Source organism: Lytechinus pictus, chromosome 7 (assembly GCF_037042905.1).
Source record: "Lytechinus pictus isolate F3 Inbred chromosome 7, Lp3.0, whole genome shotgun sequence".
In the NCBI taxonomy this organism is placed as follows: domain Eukaryota; kingdom Metazoa; phylum Echinodermata; class Echinoidea; order Temnopleuroida; family Toxopneustidae; genus Lytechinus; species Lytechinus pictus.
In genome coordinates this window covers 6,318,536-6,335,950 of record NC_087251.1, presented here as the reverse complement: position 1 = coordinate 6,335,950, position 17,415 = coordinate 6,318,536, and the positions used below count along the sequence as shown (strand labels likewise).

At 36.7% G+C, this 17,415-nt stretch overlaps 1 protein-coding gene across 1 annotated transcript in view; it reads right to left on the bottom strand.

Moving 5' to 3' along the window:
* The window catches only part of LOC129265574 (N-terminal kinase-like protein), a 28,106-nt gene extending 10,919 nt beyond the window's left edge, over positions 1-17,187 (bottom strand). The window contains exons 1-9 of the mRNA XM_054903556.2: positions 16,779-17,187; positions 8,933-9,184; positions 8,403-8,629; positions 7,348-7,438; positions 6,753-6,908; positions 5,376-5,534; positions 4,635-4,742; positions 2,394-2,507; positions 1,497-1,589 (exon numbers count right to left, since the gene is read on the bottom strand). Of these exons, the coding sequence (XP_054759531.2) occupies positions 1,497-1,589; positions 2,394-2,507; positions 4,635-4,742; positions 5,376-5,534; positions 6,753-6,908; positions 7,348-7,438; positions 8,403-8,629; positions 8,933-9,184; positions 16,779-16,892 (1,314 nt within the window). The 5' untranslated portion in view covers positions 16,893-17,187. The remainder of the gene's footprint in view (positions 1-1,496; positions 1,590-2,393; positions 2,508-4,634; positions 4,743-5,375; positions 5,535-6,752; positions 6,909-7,347; positions 7,439-8,402; positions 8,630-8,932; positions 9,185-16,778) is intronic.
* Positions 17,188-17,415: the final 228 nt, after the last annotated feature.

Sequence of the window (17,415 nt, the reverse complement as noted above, 5' to 3'; positions counted from 1 at the left end):
ACCAGAAAACATGCAAATAACACTCATGAATTCCTTTCTCATGGCAAAATCATAAAAATATGTTTCCCCATTATATGGTACATACATACCAGGATAGAAAGTATAATAATCTCAATTTATTTCAATTCAAAATGGTTTATTGAGATAAAAACTTCAATCACAGCATAAAGCCAAATTACAAAAAGCTTTTACAATATAAAAGATTGAAATCATAAGGCAATAGCATAATTTTCAATTTAACACAACAAATACATAATACAACAAATAGTACATAACATAAGATAAACAAATATTATCACAAGACAAAATATGTTTAATACGACATTACTGTCTTACTAGAATCACAGAACTAAAAAAAAAAATACCAAAGTTATAGAATCAATATGATTGAAAAAAGAAAGATGAGACATACAAATTATGCAAAATAAACAAACGAAATGAGTACCAGATCGTGTACAATCAAGGATTAAATTGAATATATGATACACAAGAGATGTAGGATAAGGAGAAAATTAAAGGCAGAATAACGAGAGCAAGGAGAAGGACAAAAAAATAAAGAAACGAAACAGCAAGTAGAATTAGAGGCGAAAGAAAAAATCCCAAGAACTATAGCATAATAAATGAGATGGGCTAACTGATCAATGGTGCATTGGGGGGATACAACGTAAATAAGGAGGACAAGAGAGCGTGGTAGCGGGGCTACTAGAAAAAAAAATCTGTTCAAGTTATAGATAATTAGAATTCAACGTAGTAAACTGTGAAGGTTAAAAAAATTTTTAATAAAAGTTGTATGTATTGTACCAAATTACATCGTCAAAAAAATACAGTGCATAGTGTTTGCGTTGAAAAAAAAAGAAAGGGAAAAGCAAGAAAGGGAGGGAAAAAGGAGAAATATACAGAAAAGAAAAGAAGGTGATAATGAGAAGGAATAATTAGTAAAAGAGATACAAGGTGAAAAGGAAGAAGGGGAAAAGAAAAGGGAAGGAGATGATAGAAAGAATGAGATGATGATGAAGAAATAGAAAAGAAGAGGAATGAAGATGAAAGGGGGAGAGGGAGGAAGCAGAAAGAGAATACAGGGAAAGGGAGAGAAATAGACAAGGTGATAAGGAGTCAAGGGGAAAAGTGAGACAGGAAAACACAAGCATTAAGGGATTGACAAAGAGCAGGTAAGAAGGAACAGGAATCAAGGTACATTCGGATAATTAGTCTTTCTGTTTCAAAAACCGCTTCCACTTTCATCACTCTAAACAGAAAAACGGTCGCACTTCAATGATCTACATCAAGGAAAACAATTCAAAAAATACAAAAAAGGGAAAACTTTTTCTGTTCCACCTCCCCCATCAGTTTCATGTTCTCCCCTCTTCCATCTATAAACTGAAAATCAGAATAACCCTTTTTTGGGTGTTTGGTGTGACTCTGCAAGGCAATGAACCAAGGAATAAGGACCTCCTATAGAGGCTGCCACTTTACAACCTGAACTAACATTGTCTTACCTGCTCATCTTTGGCTTGTAATCTTGCAAAGTGTTTAAGGACTTCAATATTGAGGTTCTTGTCGTTCAGCTTGCAAGCTAGTAGAAGCATAGCCTAAAAGAATAACATCAATAAAGCGAGAATAAGAAGACGATTAAAAAAAAAGTTGTGTGTGTGTTAGTTTATTAACTGTCAAGAAAGCAAATAGGCATTTATAATTTTTTTTTTTTGGGGGGGAGGGGGGTCTTCATTTTCATAATTTGTGAATACACTATTCAAACCCCACCCCAGGTAGGTGCTTCATAAAACTCTTCGTAAAGATATGAATGACTTTACGCACGACTGGTAACCCTTTCTCATGCTATATGATATGATACATCCCTTTGTAGCTGACTTCACACCAGATCACGTTCCAGTAGAGCATAAAATCATGCTTAACTTAACAAACAGCTTTATGGAACACCAACCTGGCCCAGATAGGTTCTCAGATAAAGTGCCATTTGGTCCAGGGTAAATCCCACTCTGGCACTTGTGTATCGAGTCTTGGTTTGACACTCAACATTCGGGTGTAAATGGGTACCAGAAGGAACTCAATGCTTTGAATGATGGGAGCATTGTTATCGATCACCCAGTTACCATGGGAACAGTGCCTCTCAGCCAATCAAAATCAAGGAAAGATATCAGATCTGACAACTTGTCAGACAAAACTGTTGATGAAACACTCCCCAGCTCTGGTAAGGTTGGAGCGCCTTATGCACTTTGTTTGACGGAAAGGTATGCTATGTAAATATCTAAATTATCAAAATCTAAAACTTCAAAGAAAATACAAAAGTTGCTATCACCCGACAGCCACTCTAATCAATGTTGGGCAATCTAAAACAAAAGGTCTAAAACCATGAAAGACATCAACGGTCTTACCTTAACTGTGTTTTCTCTTATAACAGGCACTGTATCATTGAAACCATGACAAATGTGAGGGAAGATTTGATCGTTGACAACAGCTGGTTGGAGATGCTCTATAAACTGATCCATCTGCAAGAAAACACATAGATTGTATAAATAATGAATGTTGAAACCCTCCCCGCACTCTCTCTCTCTTTCACACAATAATCCCATAGTCTTTTTTGTGTTTCTTTTTTTTCTCACATATTCACTCTAACACCATATTGTCCCTAATCCCCTTTGAAACACACAAAAAAAAAACATACATGTCAATGTAAGCATAACAATACTGATTAAGCACGTCCCTTCTTTATCGATGTGATATAGATGCTGTTAACCCCTGTATTTTTTGCAAAGTGGCATTAGCAACTGATGAAAGCACTAATACTTATGAACAAACTATCAAATTGTTGCATGATCAACAATAAGTAAATTTCTTTGCCATATTCGCTCACTTTTTAGCCTTGCATCAATTGTATCTGAAATTCACAGGAAAAGTGGCATGTTACGTTTCTTCGTCACTGTCTTTGTTATTATATCATTCTGTATAATTACATACAGTATACAAATGTAATCTATGTACAGTTGGAAGCAAAATTATTCAACCCCCCCTCTCATTTTTGACATTCCGTCATAATGAATAACATTGCAACTGCAGATTGCTACTGAACCATTAAGATAGTTAGCAGACAGTTAATTACTAAAAAATACCAGAGAAAAAAAATCAAAATTTACTTCATAGTTCATCTGAAATTGCAATTTGCGCACAAAAAGCATGTTGCAAAATTATTCAACCCCCTATATTATACACAAGAAAGGAATGTACAAATAATGACAATTTTAAAGCTAGTGCATATATTTTGAGGTGAATGTTGATTTCATTTATCCTCCACATGAAACTGGAATCCTTATATGCACAACAAACAAGTTGTAACGTCATTCAACCCAGATGGGTGTGTCTTTTAGTACTTTGTGCAGCATCCATTGGTTGCAATGGCCTCCTGCACACAAGATGAATAGCCTCTCACAAGCTTCTCACAACGCTCCTTGGAGATTTTGGCCCACTCCTCTTGCACAATGGTCTCAAGGTCAGCGATGCTGATAGGTCTACGTGCTGCAACAGTTTTCTTCAGATCACACCACAAATTCTTGATTGGGTTTAGGTCTGGAGACTGTGATGGCCATTCAAGGACCTTACATTCTTTCTTCTCCAGCCAGGCCTTTGTAGATTTGGAGCTGTGCTTGAGGTCGTTGTCCTGCTGGAATGTCCAATGATGTCCAAGCTTCAACTTCTTTAAAGATGGGTTGACATTCTTCGCTAGAATATCCTGGTACCTGACAGAATCTATGATGCCTTCAATAAACTGGAGATTCCCAGCGCCAGTAGAAGCAAAGAACCCCCACAGCATCACAGACCCTCCCCCGTGCTTCACAGTAGCCAGAGTGTTCTTCTCTTTGTACGCTTCGTTCTTCCTGCGCCACGCGTATCGTTGATCCATAGGACCAAAGAGCTCCAGCTTGGTTTCATCAGTCCAGAGAACATTGTCCCAGAACTTCTGTAGCTTTGTCAGGTTGGTTCTAGCAAACTGGAGGCAACATTTCTTGTGATGCGGCTTCAGAAGTGATATGTGTCTAGGGACCCTTGCCATCAGGCCTTCAGCATGAAGTGTGCGGTGCACTGTGTGCACAGAAACCTCAGTGCCCCCTTTAGCCCGGGCCTTTAGCCAAGCCCTTTTTACAGCTCCTTTGCTGCATTGAATTCACCTCTAAACATGTGCACACGGCTTGTCATTTGTCATTATTAATGTATTTATCCCTGTATATAAATAGGGGGTTGAATAATTTTGCCACCTGCTTTTTATGTGAAAGCTGCAATTTAGAATAGACTGGGAATTAAATCTGGACTTTTTTCTCTGGTATTCAATTGTAATTAACTATCTTTTAACTACTTAAATGATTTAGTAACAATCTGCAGTTTCAACATCATTTAATTCACCAAAATGTCGAAAATGTGATGGGGGTTGAATCATTTTGCTGCCAACTGTATGTAAAGTCAATGTAGACAAGTGTTATTGTAAATTATGAGTAAAACAAATGTCCACACTGAGGACAATCAAATGACAAAGAATTAAATTGAGTTGAATTGATAGAGGAAATGCAAAAAACAAACAAACAAACAAACAAATAAAACATTCACAAGAGTTATGAATATCTTACCTGTTGTAATAGTTTAACTCTTGTATTCCTATCTGTTGATGAGAAGAGTTTGACTACAATAGGCACTATTCTCTTCTGGTATTCATCAGCATCTAGTAGTTTACCCAACTATGATAAAGATAAAAATATAAAAAATTACAAACAGAAAAACAGCACACTTATAGAACTTGGATTAAGAATATTCTCTGATAGTCTTTTACGTTTCAATTCATCTTTTCTTGTACAATTTGGAGAACAAATATTATGTAGTACAATGTTAGATAGGCCACGAATTGACAATGAGCTAAAAGGAATACTGAGCCAAGTCTTCGCTCCTCAGAAAATGTAAAGTAAAATGCTAAGTAATTTAATTAGTCAATCGAACCTTTTAAGTGAATACAGGCCCTGGTGTACAATACCGCAATACATGCAATTTTACAGATTTCAAACATCTCAGCCTCCAGGAAAACAGTTTTAAAAAAGGAACAACCTTCCATGCACTGTCCAATATCACTGTATATTCATATTTCCCCCCTGATATCCAACCCCAAAATGAGATGAAGTTTAAGTCAGAAATCTAGTACTTAAACATCAACATATTTCATTCACTACTTGGCTTCCTATAATACAATTATTTTCTCGGATCACATCATAGACAGATATTATTACGGGGGTGGCAAAGCCTGGGACATTCCACTTTTTGAATAACGTGGTTTTGATATCCCAGCAGTGATATATAAACTGTATTAATAGGTATCAAACCTTGAGAAGTGGAGTAAGGATAGCTGAACCAGCATTTCCAAACTCAAAGGCTTGTAGCAAGAGAGGAAGGATACGATGACGACAAAACTCCTCGGGGAAGTCATCAATGGCAGCGCTCAAACCACTCAAGAAATTTGTCTTTTCTGTCTGATCTTTGATCTGAAAGATGAGAATGAAAACCTTTTAATCAGAGAACTGTAATAATCTCGTACAGCTTACTGTATAAGCTGTTATTTTCGCGAATCGCGGGGGTCCCGACATTTTCACAGGTTGTTGAATTCGCAATCAGCATTTCAAAAGCAAATATAGTGAAAAACATGAGCAAAAATATGCTCCTCAAAACCCCTATGCTGACATGTCTTTTGTACATAAATATGTCCCTATAAAAACAGTTACAAAGTGTGAAAAAAGTGGCGTGAATTTCACTTTTTTTTTACCTTTAGATCTGAAAATTTATCATGTCACAGTTTGATCTGTAAGAGTAATCTTTGGAAGCTGTGTTTTGTTAGATTCATTTTTTTTAAGGTGGTTTCAGTGCAAAAATATTGAAGTTTGGAAACAAAATCTTACACCTTATAAACCTCTGGTCAAGTGATTTATGAATATTAATGAGTATGCAAATAGCTGCCAATGCGTGTGTATAGAGTCAATCAGATGACAATAAAATCTAATTATTTTATTGAAAATACATTGTAATATTGCAGGGAGTGAATAAATATTGATAAACATATGTCAGGAAATACTCTGATTTTGTTTGAGAAATAAAAGAGTGAAATTCTAACTAACTTTTTAAATTACTAAGCATACATTTTCAACCTTATTTTTGTACATAAGTATAGGTGCTTATTCTTACTTTACAGGATGTTTGCAATTACAAAGCTTTGCTGTTGGGGACATTGGCACCAAATGTGTCAATATTTTTGTGTGTTGTAAACTTCGCGGCCGATCGGCAATTCGCAAAATCCGCAAAAATAAAACTCCTGCAAAAATAACAGCTTATACAGTATTTTGAAGCGACATAAAACATATACTTCTGACCCATGAGACTGCATAAATTTTATATGTCGATGTACACAATAATTATCTGCTTCAAAAGACCTAACCTAAGTACTGAATGTGCTTTTTATCATTTATCACAATCCATTTGGTATGTTCATTCACTATAAACAATCTTCTCCTACCTCCACATACTTCTAACTACTATTATTGCCGCTAAGATTTAGTGAAGGATGATGAAAAAATAACAACTCATCTGTAGATTCCTTTAATAAAATCAAAAATATGATACTGAAGGTTATTCAAAGCACACACTCTACAACAAATGAAAATCACTTTGAAATGTATCTTGAATAATGAAGTCTAACATGGATATCTTACCTGTATTTCTTCGAGAAAGAGATTAGTATCAACAAAGCTGTTCTTCATAAAGCCACCTGAATTCCTACAGGAATCAATGAACTTTGCTGGGTTTGGTCTAGATACTGGGTTTGCTCCAACCAGCTCACAGTAATTTGGTACAAGAGGTTTGGGTATCTACAGAACATATACACAGGGATGAACATTACGTGAAGAAATATATTCTTCCTATTGATTGTAAGTTTTACCAGCATTTTGGAGATGACAAATTTAGTACCAAGATTCAATTACATTTTATTTTATAAGATGCAAATCTGTATATTCACAGAAAAATAGATGTTACGAGCTTCAAGCTCTTCTTTTCATAAACATGATACATTTTTAGAACAAAATATTCAAGGTAACACGTCATATACTCCTGTACACATTGTCAAACTTTTCTTCAATGCACATGGTGATATTATTACACAGCTTTGTTCCACAAAGAACAAACCTGTATGACAATGTAAATTTAATGACTACCGGTACATATTATCCTGAAACAGGACTAAGAAGTTTCAAATAAAATCATTTGTGGAAAAATGACAAATTATTGTACGTACAAAGTTCCATTTACCTTTCCAAGCGCCTTCAGAGAAGATGTTCTTGGAAGTGTTCCATTGAAGACCTCCCATATCAAGCAACCAAGACCCCACATATCAGCAGCCCTATGAATAGAATCACATATTTTAGATGGTCACTTTTGATGAACATGTTACATGGTATATATATATATATATACATATATATATATATTTTTTTTTTTTTTTTTTTTTTTTTACTCAATTGACAAAATGAGACTAAATGCACCAGCTACAACCCCAATATTCTGTATCATAGTACTCATGAGTAATTTGTGAGTGTAAATAGCAAGCCACATTCACCATTAATTTTTAATCTGCAATTTCATTGGAGTAAAGGTTTTCTTTTCAAACACATGAATATATGTACACAATAATTATCAAACCATTATCATTACTTCGCAAAAATATAAATCAGCAATATTTTAAGATGTAAAAAAATCCCTGCTTAATTCAGATAATAACAAACAAGGCAAAAGCGATTTTGTGTCTCGCCCACTAATGAAAATAACCAGAAATATCATGATTTGCGAGGGCACGCAACAGAATTGTATCAAATCATTGTGAAATGATTGGGATGGAATAACACTTGTGATAAGAGTCTTGCACATAAACTTTGACTTTGAAAATGACCTTTGACCTTACCATGTGACCCCCGACTGCAGCATAACATGAAGGTCCCCCAAGTCCATCTACCATCCAAGTTTGGTTGAAAAGTGACTTACGGCTGCGGAGTTAGGTGTCATAAGAGAGTCTTGCATGTAAACTTTAACGTTGACCCGAAAATGACCTTTGACCTTACCATGTGACCTCTGACTGCAGCATAACATGCAGGTCCCCCAAGTCCATCTACCATCCAAGTTTGGTTGACAAGTGACTTACGGTTTTGGAGTTATGTGTCATAAGGTTTGTGACGGACGGACGACGGACCGACGACATTTGGATCCCTAAGTCTCGCCTTCACCTCTGGTGGGCGAGACAACAAAAGTGTATTCAAGCAAACAAACATTTTCAAATTCATTGATTTGGAAATGGCAAATGCTAAACTTACCAAGGGCATGGCCTCTTTTTAGCTCTCATATCAGTCATTTCTGGTGGGTTGTATTTTTCTAGAGACTTCAGTCCCTTATCTGGAATGGTGCTGCCTTCCCCTTCAGATGGAGTGATGTAGTCCACTGCACCAAGCTTCCATTCCCCAGCCCGATTCACAAATACACAGCTTAGGTTTACATTGTTGTGTTTAAGTTTGCAGTCATTGTGCAAGAAACTCAGTCCTTTCTGTAAATTTGTGAGATGTAAATGAAAAGTTTGTAGACAAACTGGCATGAACACAAATTGCAGCAGCTACTTTTATCTGCTCCAATTATTATCAACCATAATACCAAGGTATCTTACTCTATAGAGTCTATATCCACTTTAAAGAATTCATCATACAGGGGAGTGTTTCATAAAACAACTTGTCTAACGTTTTATCTGACAGTAACAGTGTTTCTCAGCCGATCAAATTCAAGGAAATTTGTCAGATCTGACAACTTGTCGGGCAAAAATGTTGATGAAACCCTCTCCAGGAGCAACACTTACCACTACTTGATATAATCCCCAAGATATTGTTGATTCTTTTGGTGCATTAGTCTTCAAGAAAGTAGCCAATGGTGTCACTTCCTCAGTCACAACATAGATGACATTGTCCGTCTCTAGCCCATCTACATAGAGGAGTACATTTGGATGTCGAAGTGTCTTGAGTCGCTTGTGAGCACTCTTAGCTAACTGGGCTATGGATTCTGAATGGCTTTTGAGATCCACTATAAAGACAGATACTGGTTCTCCATTGGCCTGACGGGAAACAATAGGCCATAGAAAAATGATTTGTGATTAATAAATCAAATTATCAGTGGGCTACACCATGGTCAAAATCTCAACACGAAATGACAAAATATTTGGTCTAGGTCCAAGAAAAAGTTGTGCCAGCCCAAAATCCAAGGCAAGGGTCTTTTGCCAGGAAATTACATTGCTTACTATAACTTTGTCATTTTATGGAATTGCCAGAAGGCATATTAAATTACTGGCCATAAAATACTCTAACCATGTGGAAAAACACAGGGTGGATAATGCAACATTGGGGAAAGTCAATGCACAGTTCTAGCAAAATGAATGAAGTTCCAGTGAGAAGAAATCTTGTTTAAGCAAAAGAAACCAATTACTTGTTTGCCATAACACTGACCCTAACGAAACCTGCAGACTATATTTAATTCAATTTTGACCCCCAAAATTTAAATTCTGGTGACAGACCCTTATTTTCATACTAATTTCAACAATTATTTAAATAGACGCCTCTGGTACTAGTAGTCTTGCCTGGATTACGCAATGCAATATAGCAAGTAAACAAGTTGTAAATTGACAGTCCAATTTCTATTGACTCAACCTGATGGTTCATGTAGTGTAGTGTACACAAACCATCACCTGAGGCACTCGCATGTGGGAAGGGTCCACATTATGGTGAAATGAAAGCATGGAGCTGGTCACTATCTAGGCCTATCTATACAGTTTCAAGTTAAACAAATGGTAGAAGTAAAAGAGCTTAACTTACCAATGTGGGCCATAATATAAAAGTTTCTTTTTCTTCTTCTTGGATTTCAGTAAGAGGATTTTGTTATTGCAATTTGGATCTGATAGTGCCAAATCATTAGAAAAGATTTGGATAGTTGGATATATAGTAAACTCTATGTAAAATCTTATGCGATAATGGTGTAAAAATACCTAACAAGTGGAGGACCTCTCGCAGTCTCGCCTGCATTACATGATTCAATATAGCAGCAGTGCTGACTACGGAATAATGAATGGAATACTAACCCTAAATAACATTAGACCTTGGTCATGCAACCAGAAACTCATGCAGGATATTCTTTCATACTTGATTACTCTTATATATGTTCATTGACTCTAAATGGCCTTTGATCTTGGTCATGTGACCTAAAACTTGTACGGGATGTTCAGTGATATTGATAACTCTTTCCAAGTTTCATGAACTATATCCAAAAACTATCAAAGTTATGATGGCAATTCAACAAATACCCCCAACATGGCAAAATTTCATTGACCCTAAATGACCTTTGACCTTGATCATGTGACCTAAACTCAGGCAGAATGTTCAATAATACTTGAGCACCCTCATGTCCAAGTTTCGTGAACTAGGTCCATATACTTTCTAAGTTAAAGTGACATTTCCACAACTTAACCTTAGGTTAATATTTCGATGTTGAATTTATCATGATGAAATTGTCATGATGATAAAACTGATCTAAGAATTACTTTTACCTTACCCTACCTTACCTTTTATAGCAAATAATGGAAGAATGCTGTATCCGCAGTCGAGCTACCGGGTCTATCTTCTTCTTATCAGCTGCTATCATGCTCCAAAATTAAACTTTAAGGAGGCAATGGGGCAAGCAGGTGATAATTGACTTTTCTATCTATATCTAAGAGTACTGGGAATCATAATGCAAGTCTCTCCAGTGTCAGTCTAACCTGATTTTGAAGATGTCTACTGTGGGAGCTTCGACTACCTCAGCTGGGAGAGAGTTCCGGTCAATTACTACTCAGTGACTAAAAGCTTGTTTTCTCACATTTGTTCTGCATCTTGGCTTAAGCTTAACAAGCTTCATGATTATTTTGTTGTGTATGGGTTTTCTAAAAAAAAAAAAAAAAATGAGTTTCTTAGCTAAAGACCAAGTACATGTTTTCCTTTTTCATTCCATTCAGTGAAGGATATGTATGCCCCATATTAAATTTTTTGCCTTTGGGGCGACCATTTTTGTTTTTACCTAGACTATAAAATCTCTATCTATATAGTCTAGGCCCGGATTGGGCGACATTAGTACCCAAGTGAGCTCGCACTAACGTACTACCATTGGTGAATGGGAATGATAGTACAATGTCAGAAATTGATAAATAAATACCTAGAAATGACGGTTATTCCCGTCTAGCTCAAAACGCTAGCTCAGTGGTGCAGATCTCTTTAAGTAATTAGTCAATAGAAATTGACATTTTTTAAAAATATTATTATTATTAATAAGAAATGGTGGCAGAAAGAAAAATTATTTGACATTATTAAAGATTTCATTTAATGTTATACCGAGGTTTTTTACCCGACTGCTAAGAAAGCACGAATGCCTGTGAGCAAGCAACCAGGGGACCAACGGCTTAAGGTCCTTTCCGAGGGACCTGGGACTGGGACTCGAACCCGGAATCCGAAACCCCCGCTCTACCGACTGAGCTATCACGCCTCCCACTAGAGTAACAGATTCAATGCACACTTTAATAGATAATTCCTAATGACTGCACAAATATGCAAGAATCTGGATTCGTCCAAGTAACTACTATATCAGTGATCATTATGGTATATTATGCTAGAGCAGAGGCAGATCCAAAACTAAACCCCACACAGGTTTAAAGGTCAAGTCCACCTCAGAAAAATGTTGTTTTGAATCAATAGAGAAAAATCAGACAAGCACAATGCTGAAAATTTCATCAAAATCGGATGTAAAATAAGAAAGTTATGACATTTCAAAGTTTCGCTTATTTTTAACAAAATAGTTATATGAACGAGCCAGTTACATCCAAATGAGAGAGTCGATGATGTCACTCACTCACTATTTCTTTTGTTTTTTATTGTTTGAATTATACAATATTTCAATTTTTAGGAATTTGACGATTAGGACCTCCTTGCCTGAACCACAAATTGTTAAGATAATGGAATTCCACGTGTTCAGGGAGGAATGAAACTTCATTTCACATGACAATGACGAGAAAATCAAAACATTTCATATTTCATATAATAAAATACAAAAGAAATAGTGAGTGAGTGATGTCATCAGTTCCCTCATTTGCATACTGACAGAGATGTGCATATAACTGTTTTGTGAAATGAAGCGAAACTTTAAAATGTCATAACTTTCTTATTTTACATCCGATTTTGATGATTTTTTCAGTGTTATGCTTGTTGAATTTTTCTCTTTTTATTCAAATAAAGTTTTTGTTGGGGTGGACTTGTCCTTTAAATATTCATTCCGAGTACCAATGAGGTCCAAACATTAACATGTATGGACCTTATAGGTGACATTACCCAAATTATGGGTTGGACAATGCTGTTTTGATTTCCAACCCAGGACTTTGGTAAATGTACGCCTTAATACAAGTTCGATGGATGAGATATAACTTTCATAAGGTTGGAACAATAGAATATGTTATTAATATTTATTTAAAAAAAAAATTTTGTCAGACGTTCATAATTTATATTAAGCATATCAATCGTCAGTATCTTGATTTCAAAGCATCAGTATTGCAGAGGAAAGTCATTATAGATTGGAATCAGTGGCAGATCCGGGGAGGGGGGGGTAGCATTTCTGGCCCGTTCCCCCTTTTGAGATTTATAGTCAATATTTTGGATGTAAATATGTCGTTCATACAAAGTTATGGGCCCCCCTCCCTTGAGAATCACAGCAATATTTGTAATGGGGATATTTTGTTCATATTCTTCTCTTTTTGGGCCTTTTTTTTTGTTTGACAAATTTTACGGGGAACAATATGACTTTCTATACATCACTTTTAGTGACAAACTTTTTATGGGGGGGGGGGGCTTGCCAAATATAACGGTGGACAAAATGACCTTCTTTTTTCTCACTCGGTGATCTTGCAACTCTGTGTGCTACTGGAACTTTGGCCTTGCTTCAACCTCTTGCTATTCATATTTACAGGTATCATCCCACTCTAAAAGGTATTCATTCCGATAGAACATTTCAACTACATTGTAGTGAAATTTGAAAGAAATCTACTGACGCTAGTTTCGGCGATGTCTAATTTTTGGGAGTGTTGTTGGGCACTTCCACATGCCAATGTATGCGCATTGTTGTTTTCTATTAGTGCACCTTGGTCCCAATAAAGGTCACAACTTTTGTTTTAAAAAACAATATGGCAAGTTCCCCCCAAGTCTGTGCAGTCCCCCTTGTCATATCTGCGCAATTCTAGTATAAGAAGATACGCAACGAACACAAACTTTACACATGCAACATATAGACAGATATTCATTAAAAAGTCCTACTCAAAATGGTGGAAAAATAATTAATTTTGGGCGTTTCATGTCACGGCCTCAAAATGCAGCCTTTCTCATTAAAATACCCGAATCGTGTGGAAAGTGAATGGGTGCGCAGACATGAGTTACCATTTTTTTTATTCAATCTGAAAATGACTGCCCGAGGTTTTTTTCCAAGAAAATTCTATATTTCTTTCAAATTTGTATGAGATATTTGGTACACCTACTCGTAATAATAGAAGGAACATTATTAACTAAAAGATTTTGTGAAAAGAGAAGAAATTCATGTTAAAATCTCAACTCAAATTGTAATGTTGTTAGGATCAGCGCAGACTTGGGGCCCACCATCATTCATAGTTCATACCATAACCTCCTTGGGCCGATTGCACGAAAGGGTCTTTTCAAGGACCGTCTTTCGTGTCGCCCATCTTTTATGATGCGCTGTATGCGGGATATTTCTGAAATGTATGATTAACAAATAAAATTTGTTAGCTAGTACTAGTAGTAGCATTAAAACCAATTTGTATACAATTAATTTCATGATATATCACATCATTTAATAAACAAAGATTTTGTTTACTTTAACGGATGAATAAAATATTTTTGCACGTATAATTTATTTAAAATGCGTTTCACATGGCACATCATAATAAATGGGCGACACGAAAGACGGTTCTTGCAAAGGCAAAGCCAAAGACCCTTTCGCGCAATCGGCCCCTTGTTACCACTCCTAGTACCAATGAGGTCCAACATTACATGTATGGACCTCATAGGCGACATAAGTGATAAAACCGGTTAGACATTGCCGTTTCTATTTGCACACAAGGACTTTGGCAAATGTACGCCTTAATACAAATTGGATGGTAAAAATTTTGGTATAAATTAGTTCTTAACATCTTAAATAATCTATTACAATGGTTAAAAGTTAATGGATTGAGGTTAAACTTACATTTTCAGTCTTTTTTCTTGAATTCTTGGTGAGCGTTCCAAACGCTGTGGGGACTGATCAACTCCGATGTGATTCACGTACTGGTCAGCTGATCGGTCAGGTGATCGGTTGGTTATCTTTTTGTCAGACGTTCATAATTTATATTACAATATATCAATCTTCAGTATCTTGATTTCAAGCATCAGTATTGCAGGGAAAAGTCATTATCGATTGGAATCAGTGGCAGATCGGGGGGGGGGGGGGGGTGGTTGAGCATTTCTGGCCCGTTCCACCTTTTGAGATTCATAGTCAATATTTTGGATGTAAAAAAAAATATGTCGTTCGTACAAACTTATGTCCCCCCCACCTCCTTATGAGAATCACAGCAATATTTGTAATGGGGATATTTTGTTCATATTCTTTGCTCTTTTTTGTCCTTTTCTTTTTTGCTTCTCAAATTTATTTTACTTTGAACAACATGACTTTCTATATTTAATGACAAACTTTTTTAGGGGGGGGGTGGGGGCTTGCCAAATATAACGCGCGGCAAGATGACCTTCTTTTTTTAGTGACAACTTTTTTTTTATTTGTCAAATTTTACGAGAGACAAAATGACCTTCAATCATTATTAGTTAAACCTTTTTTTTGGGGGGGGGGGGGTAGGGGGCTCGCCAAATAGTGACACACTTTTTTTGAAAATTTTACGCAAGAAAAAAATGATCTTCAATCATTATCAGTTACCTTTCATTTTTTTTTTTTTTTAGGGGGGGGGGCTTGTCAAATTTTACGTGGGACAAATGACCTTCATTTTTTAGTGATTTTTTTTTATACTTGACAAATTTTAAGAGGAACAAAATGGCCTTCAATCATTTTTAGTTAAAACCTTTTTTTTTTTGGGGGGGGGGGGGGGCTTGCCAAATATTTCACAAACAAAATGAACTTCAATTTTAGTGACCATCTTTTTATTACTTTTAAAATTTCACGCAGGACAAAATGACCTTCACTTTTTTTTAATGTTATGTTATATCGAGATTATTTACCTGACTGCTAAACAAGCACGAATGCCTGTGAGCAAGCAACCAGGGGACCGACGGCTTAAGGTCCTCTCCGAGGGACCTGGTAATGAGGATAAATGCCTTACCAAAGGGCACTAGCGCACCACTTGGTAATCGAACCTGGGTCACCGGAATCCGAAACCCCCGCTCTACCGACTGAGCTATCGCGCCTCCGATATGTTAACCTTGGGGGGGGGGAGGCTTGCCAAATATTACACGGACAAAATGACAGTCTTTTATTTTTAGTAACCATCTTTTTTGTTTTACTTGTCAAATCTTACGCGAGACAAAATGACAATTTTTCTGTGATAACCTTTTTTTGGGGGGTTGTCAAATTTTACTTGAGAAAATGCACCCCCCTACTTTGGAAAATCGAAGATAAAGATCATATACATCTCAGAGGCGTAAACAGATGGGGGCATGGCTGGCCATCCCCCGAGTGGATTTCACCTGAAAAAAAACATGATAAGAGCAAAGGAAGGAAGAAAGAAAGAAAGAAAAAATGAAAGAAAGAAAGAACGAAAGGAAATGTAAAATGGAAGGAAAGTCATGTGAGAACAAATAATCCGGGGGGGGGGGGGGATCTACTCAGATAATAAAAAAAATCTGCCATCTGTAATTAAATTGGATTAGTTAATATCCAGAGGTCCCAGTGCTACCAACATGCATGTAGTACGGGCAGTGGCGTACCTAGGATTTTCCACAGGGGGCAAAATCGGCCGCCAAAAAATTTGACAAGCAAAAAAAAAAAAAAAAAAAAGGTCTTCAAGCTCGTCAGGGGGGGCAGAGATACGTAATTTGCATGGGTTTGTGACTCATCGGGGGGGGGGGGGCAGACTGCCCCCCCCCTAGGTACGCTAGTGCTCGTGACTTACATTACGTAAGTATTATCTTCCACACGCGACATGTGCATATGTGCTATGCCCCCTCTTATATACCCCTGTTATGCCCCTGCACAGACTCGTCTACATTGATTTCGATATTTAAGCGTCATTATAAAATTATAGCAAAAAGAACGCCTTGAATTTGCTGGAAATTCAAGGCCAAAACGTACCCGTCTGGCGTCGACTTTTCCAACACACGTACACGTTGGAATAGCGGTGTAGCCCCAGAGTGCTTGTTACTGGGGCTATGAAATGAATGAGGTATTAATGAAAGGTCTTGATGAACTCTAAATGATGCTATGAAGCAAACACCTCATTTCTCAAATTTATTTTTTTGCAACATACCTACCTGGATGACAGCTGAATTATTGAATTTGAATTTTGATAAGAGACAGGAATATCCGGAATGAAACATGAAACACTGCGTGTGGGACTGTGTTGGTAGGCGATTAGCCATTAATTTAATATTTACCTTTCGTTTTCCGTGATGCAAAGTCCAAATTGATTTATCTTCTAAGCCATCCACCTTCTCTCCTATTTCAAAAGGAAAGCTCCTCGTTGGATCTCTCGACAAAAATGACCACATCGTCGAAACTTCTTGTTTTCCTTAGCTTTGGCTCAATCAGTTCTCGGTAGATCAACACGTCAATTACACGTCACAAATATACCGTACCGTACGCTGCCCAATCGTCGCTCAGTTTACGTATTTTCCTTTATGTTTCATTCAATTAGCTATGATACCCTTACTTCTATATGTCACCTGAAAGAGAAAATACTGGAAAATTGTTTCATAGGATAATAATTATATGTCTTCAAAGCACCGCTGTGTAATTCGCCGTTTTCGGCACCCCTTGCGCCTGTCCCATTCGCCGCTCACCACTGCCCTAACTCCGCTCACTTAGCGCGCGCATTCATACATGTAGTTTATAAGGCCTGATACTGTCTAACTCTTTTTTCTACCCTTTTCTTGCACTTCTGAGTGAGAAAGTGTGTAATTTTGTTGTGATTAAATGTATTGTTTACAAGTTTTATAGTACTATGCACTGTATAAAATGTTCCTTTCGCCAAGTGCAATTATTTTTAGGGCCTCAAATTTTTTGTTACTGATC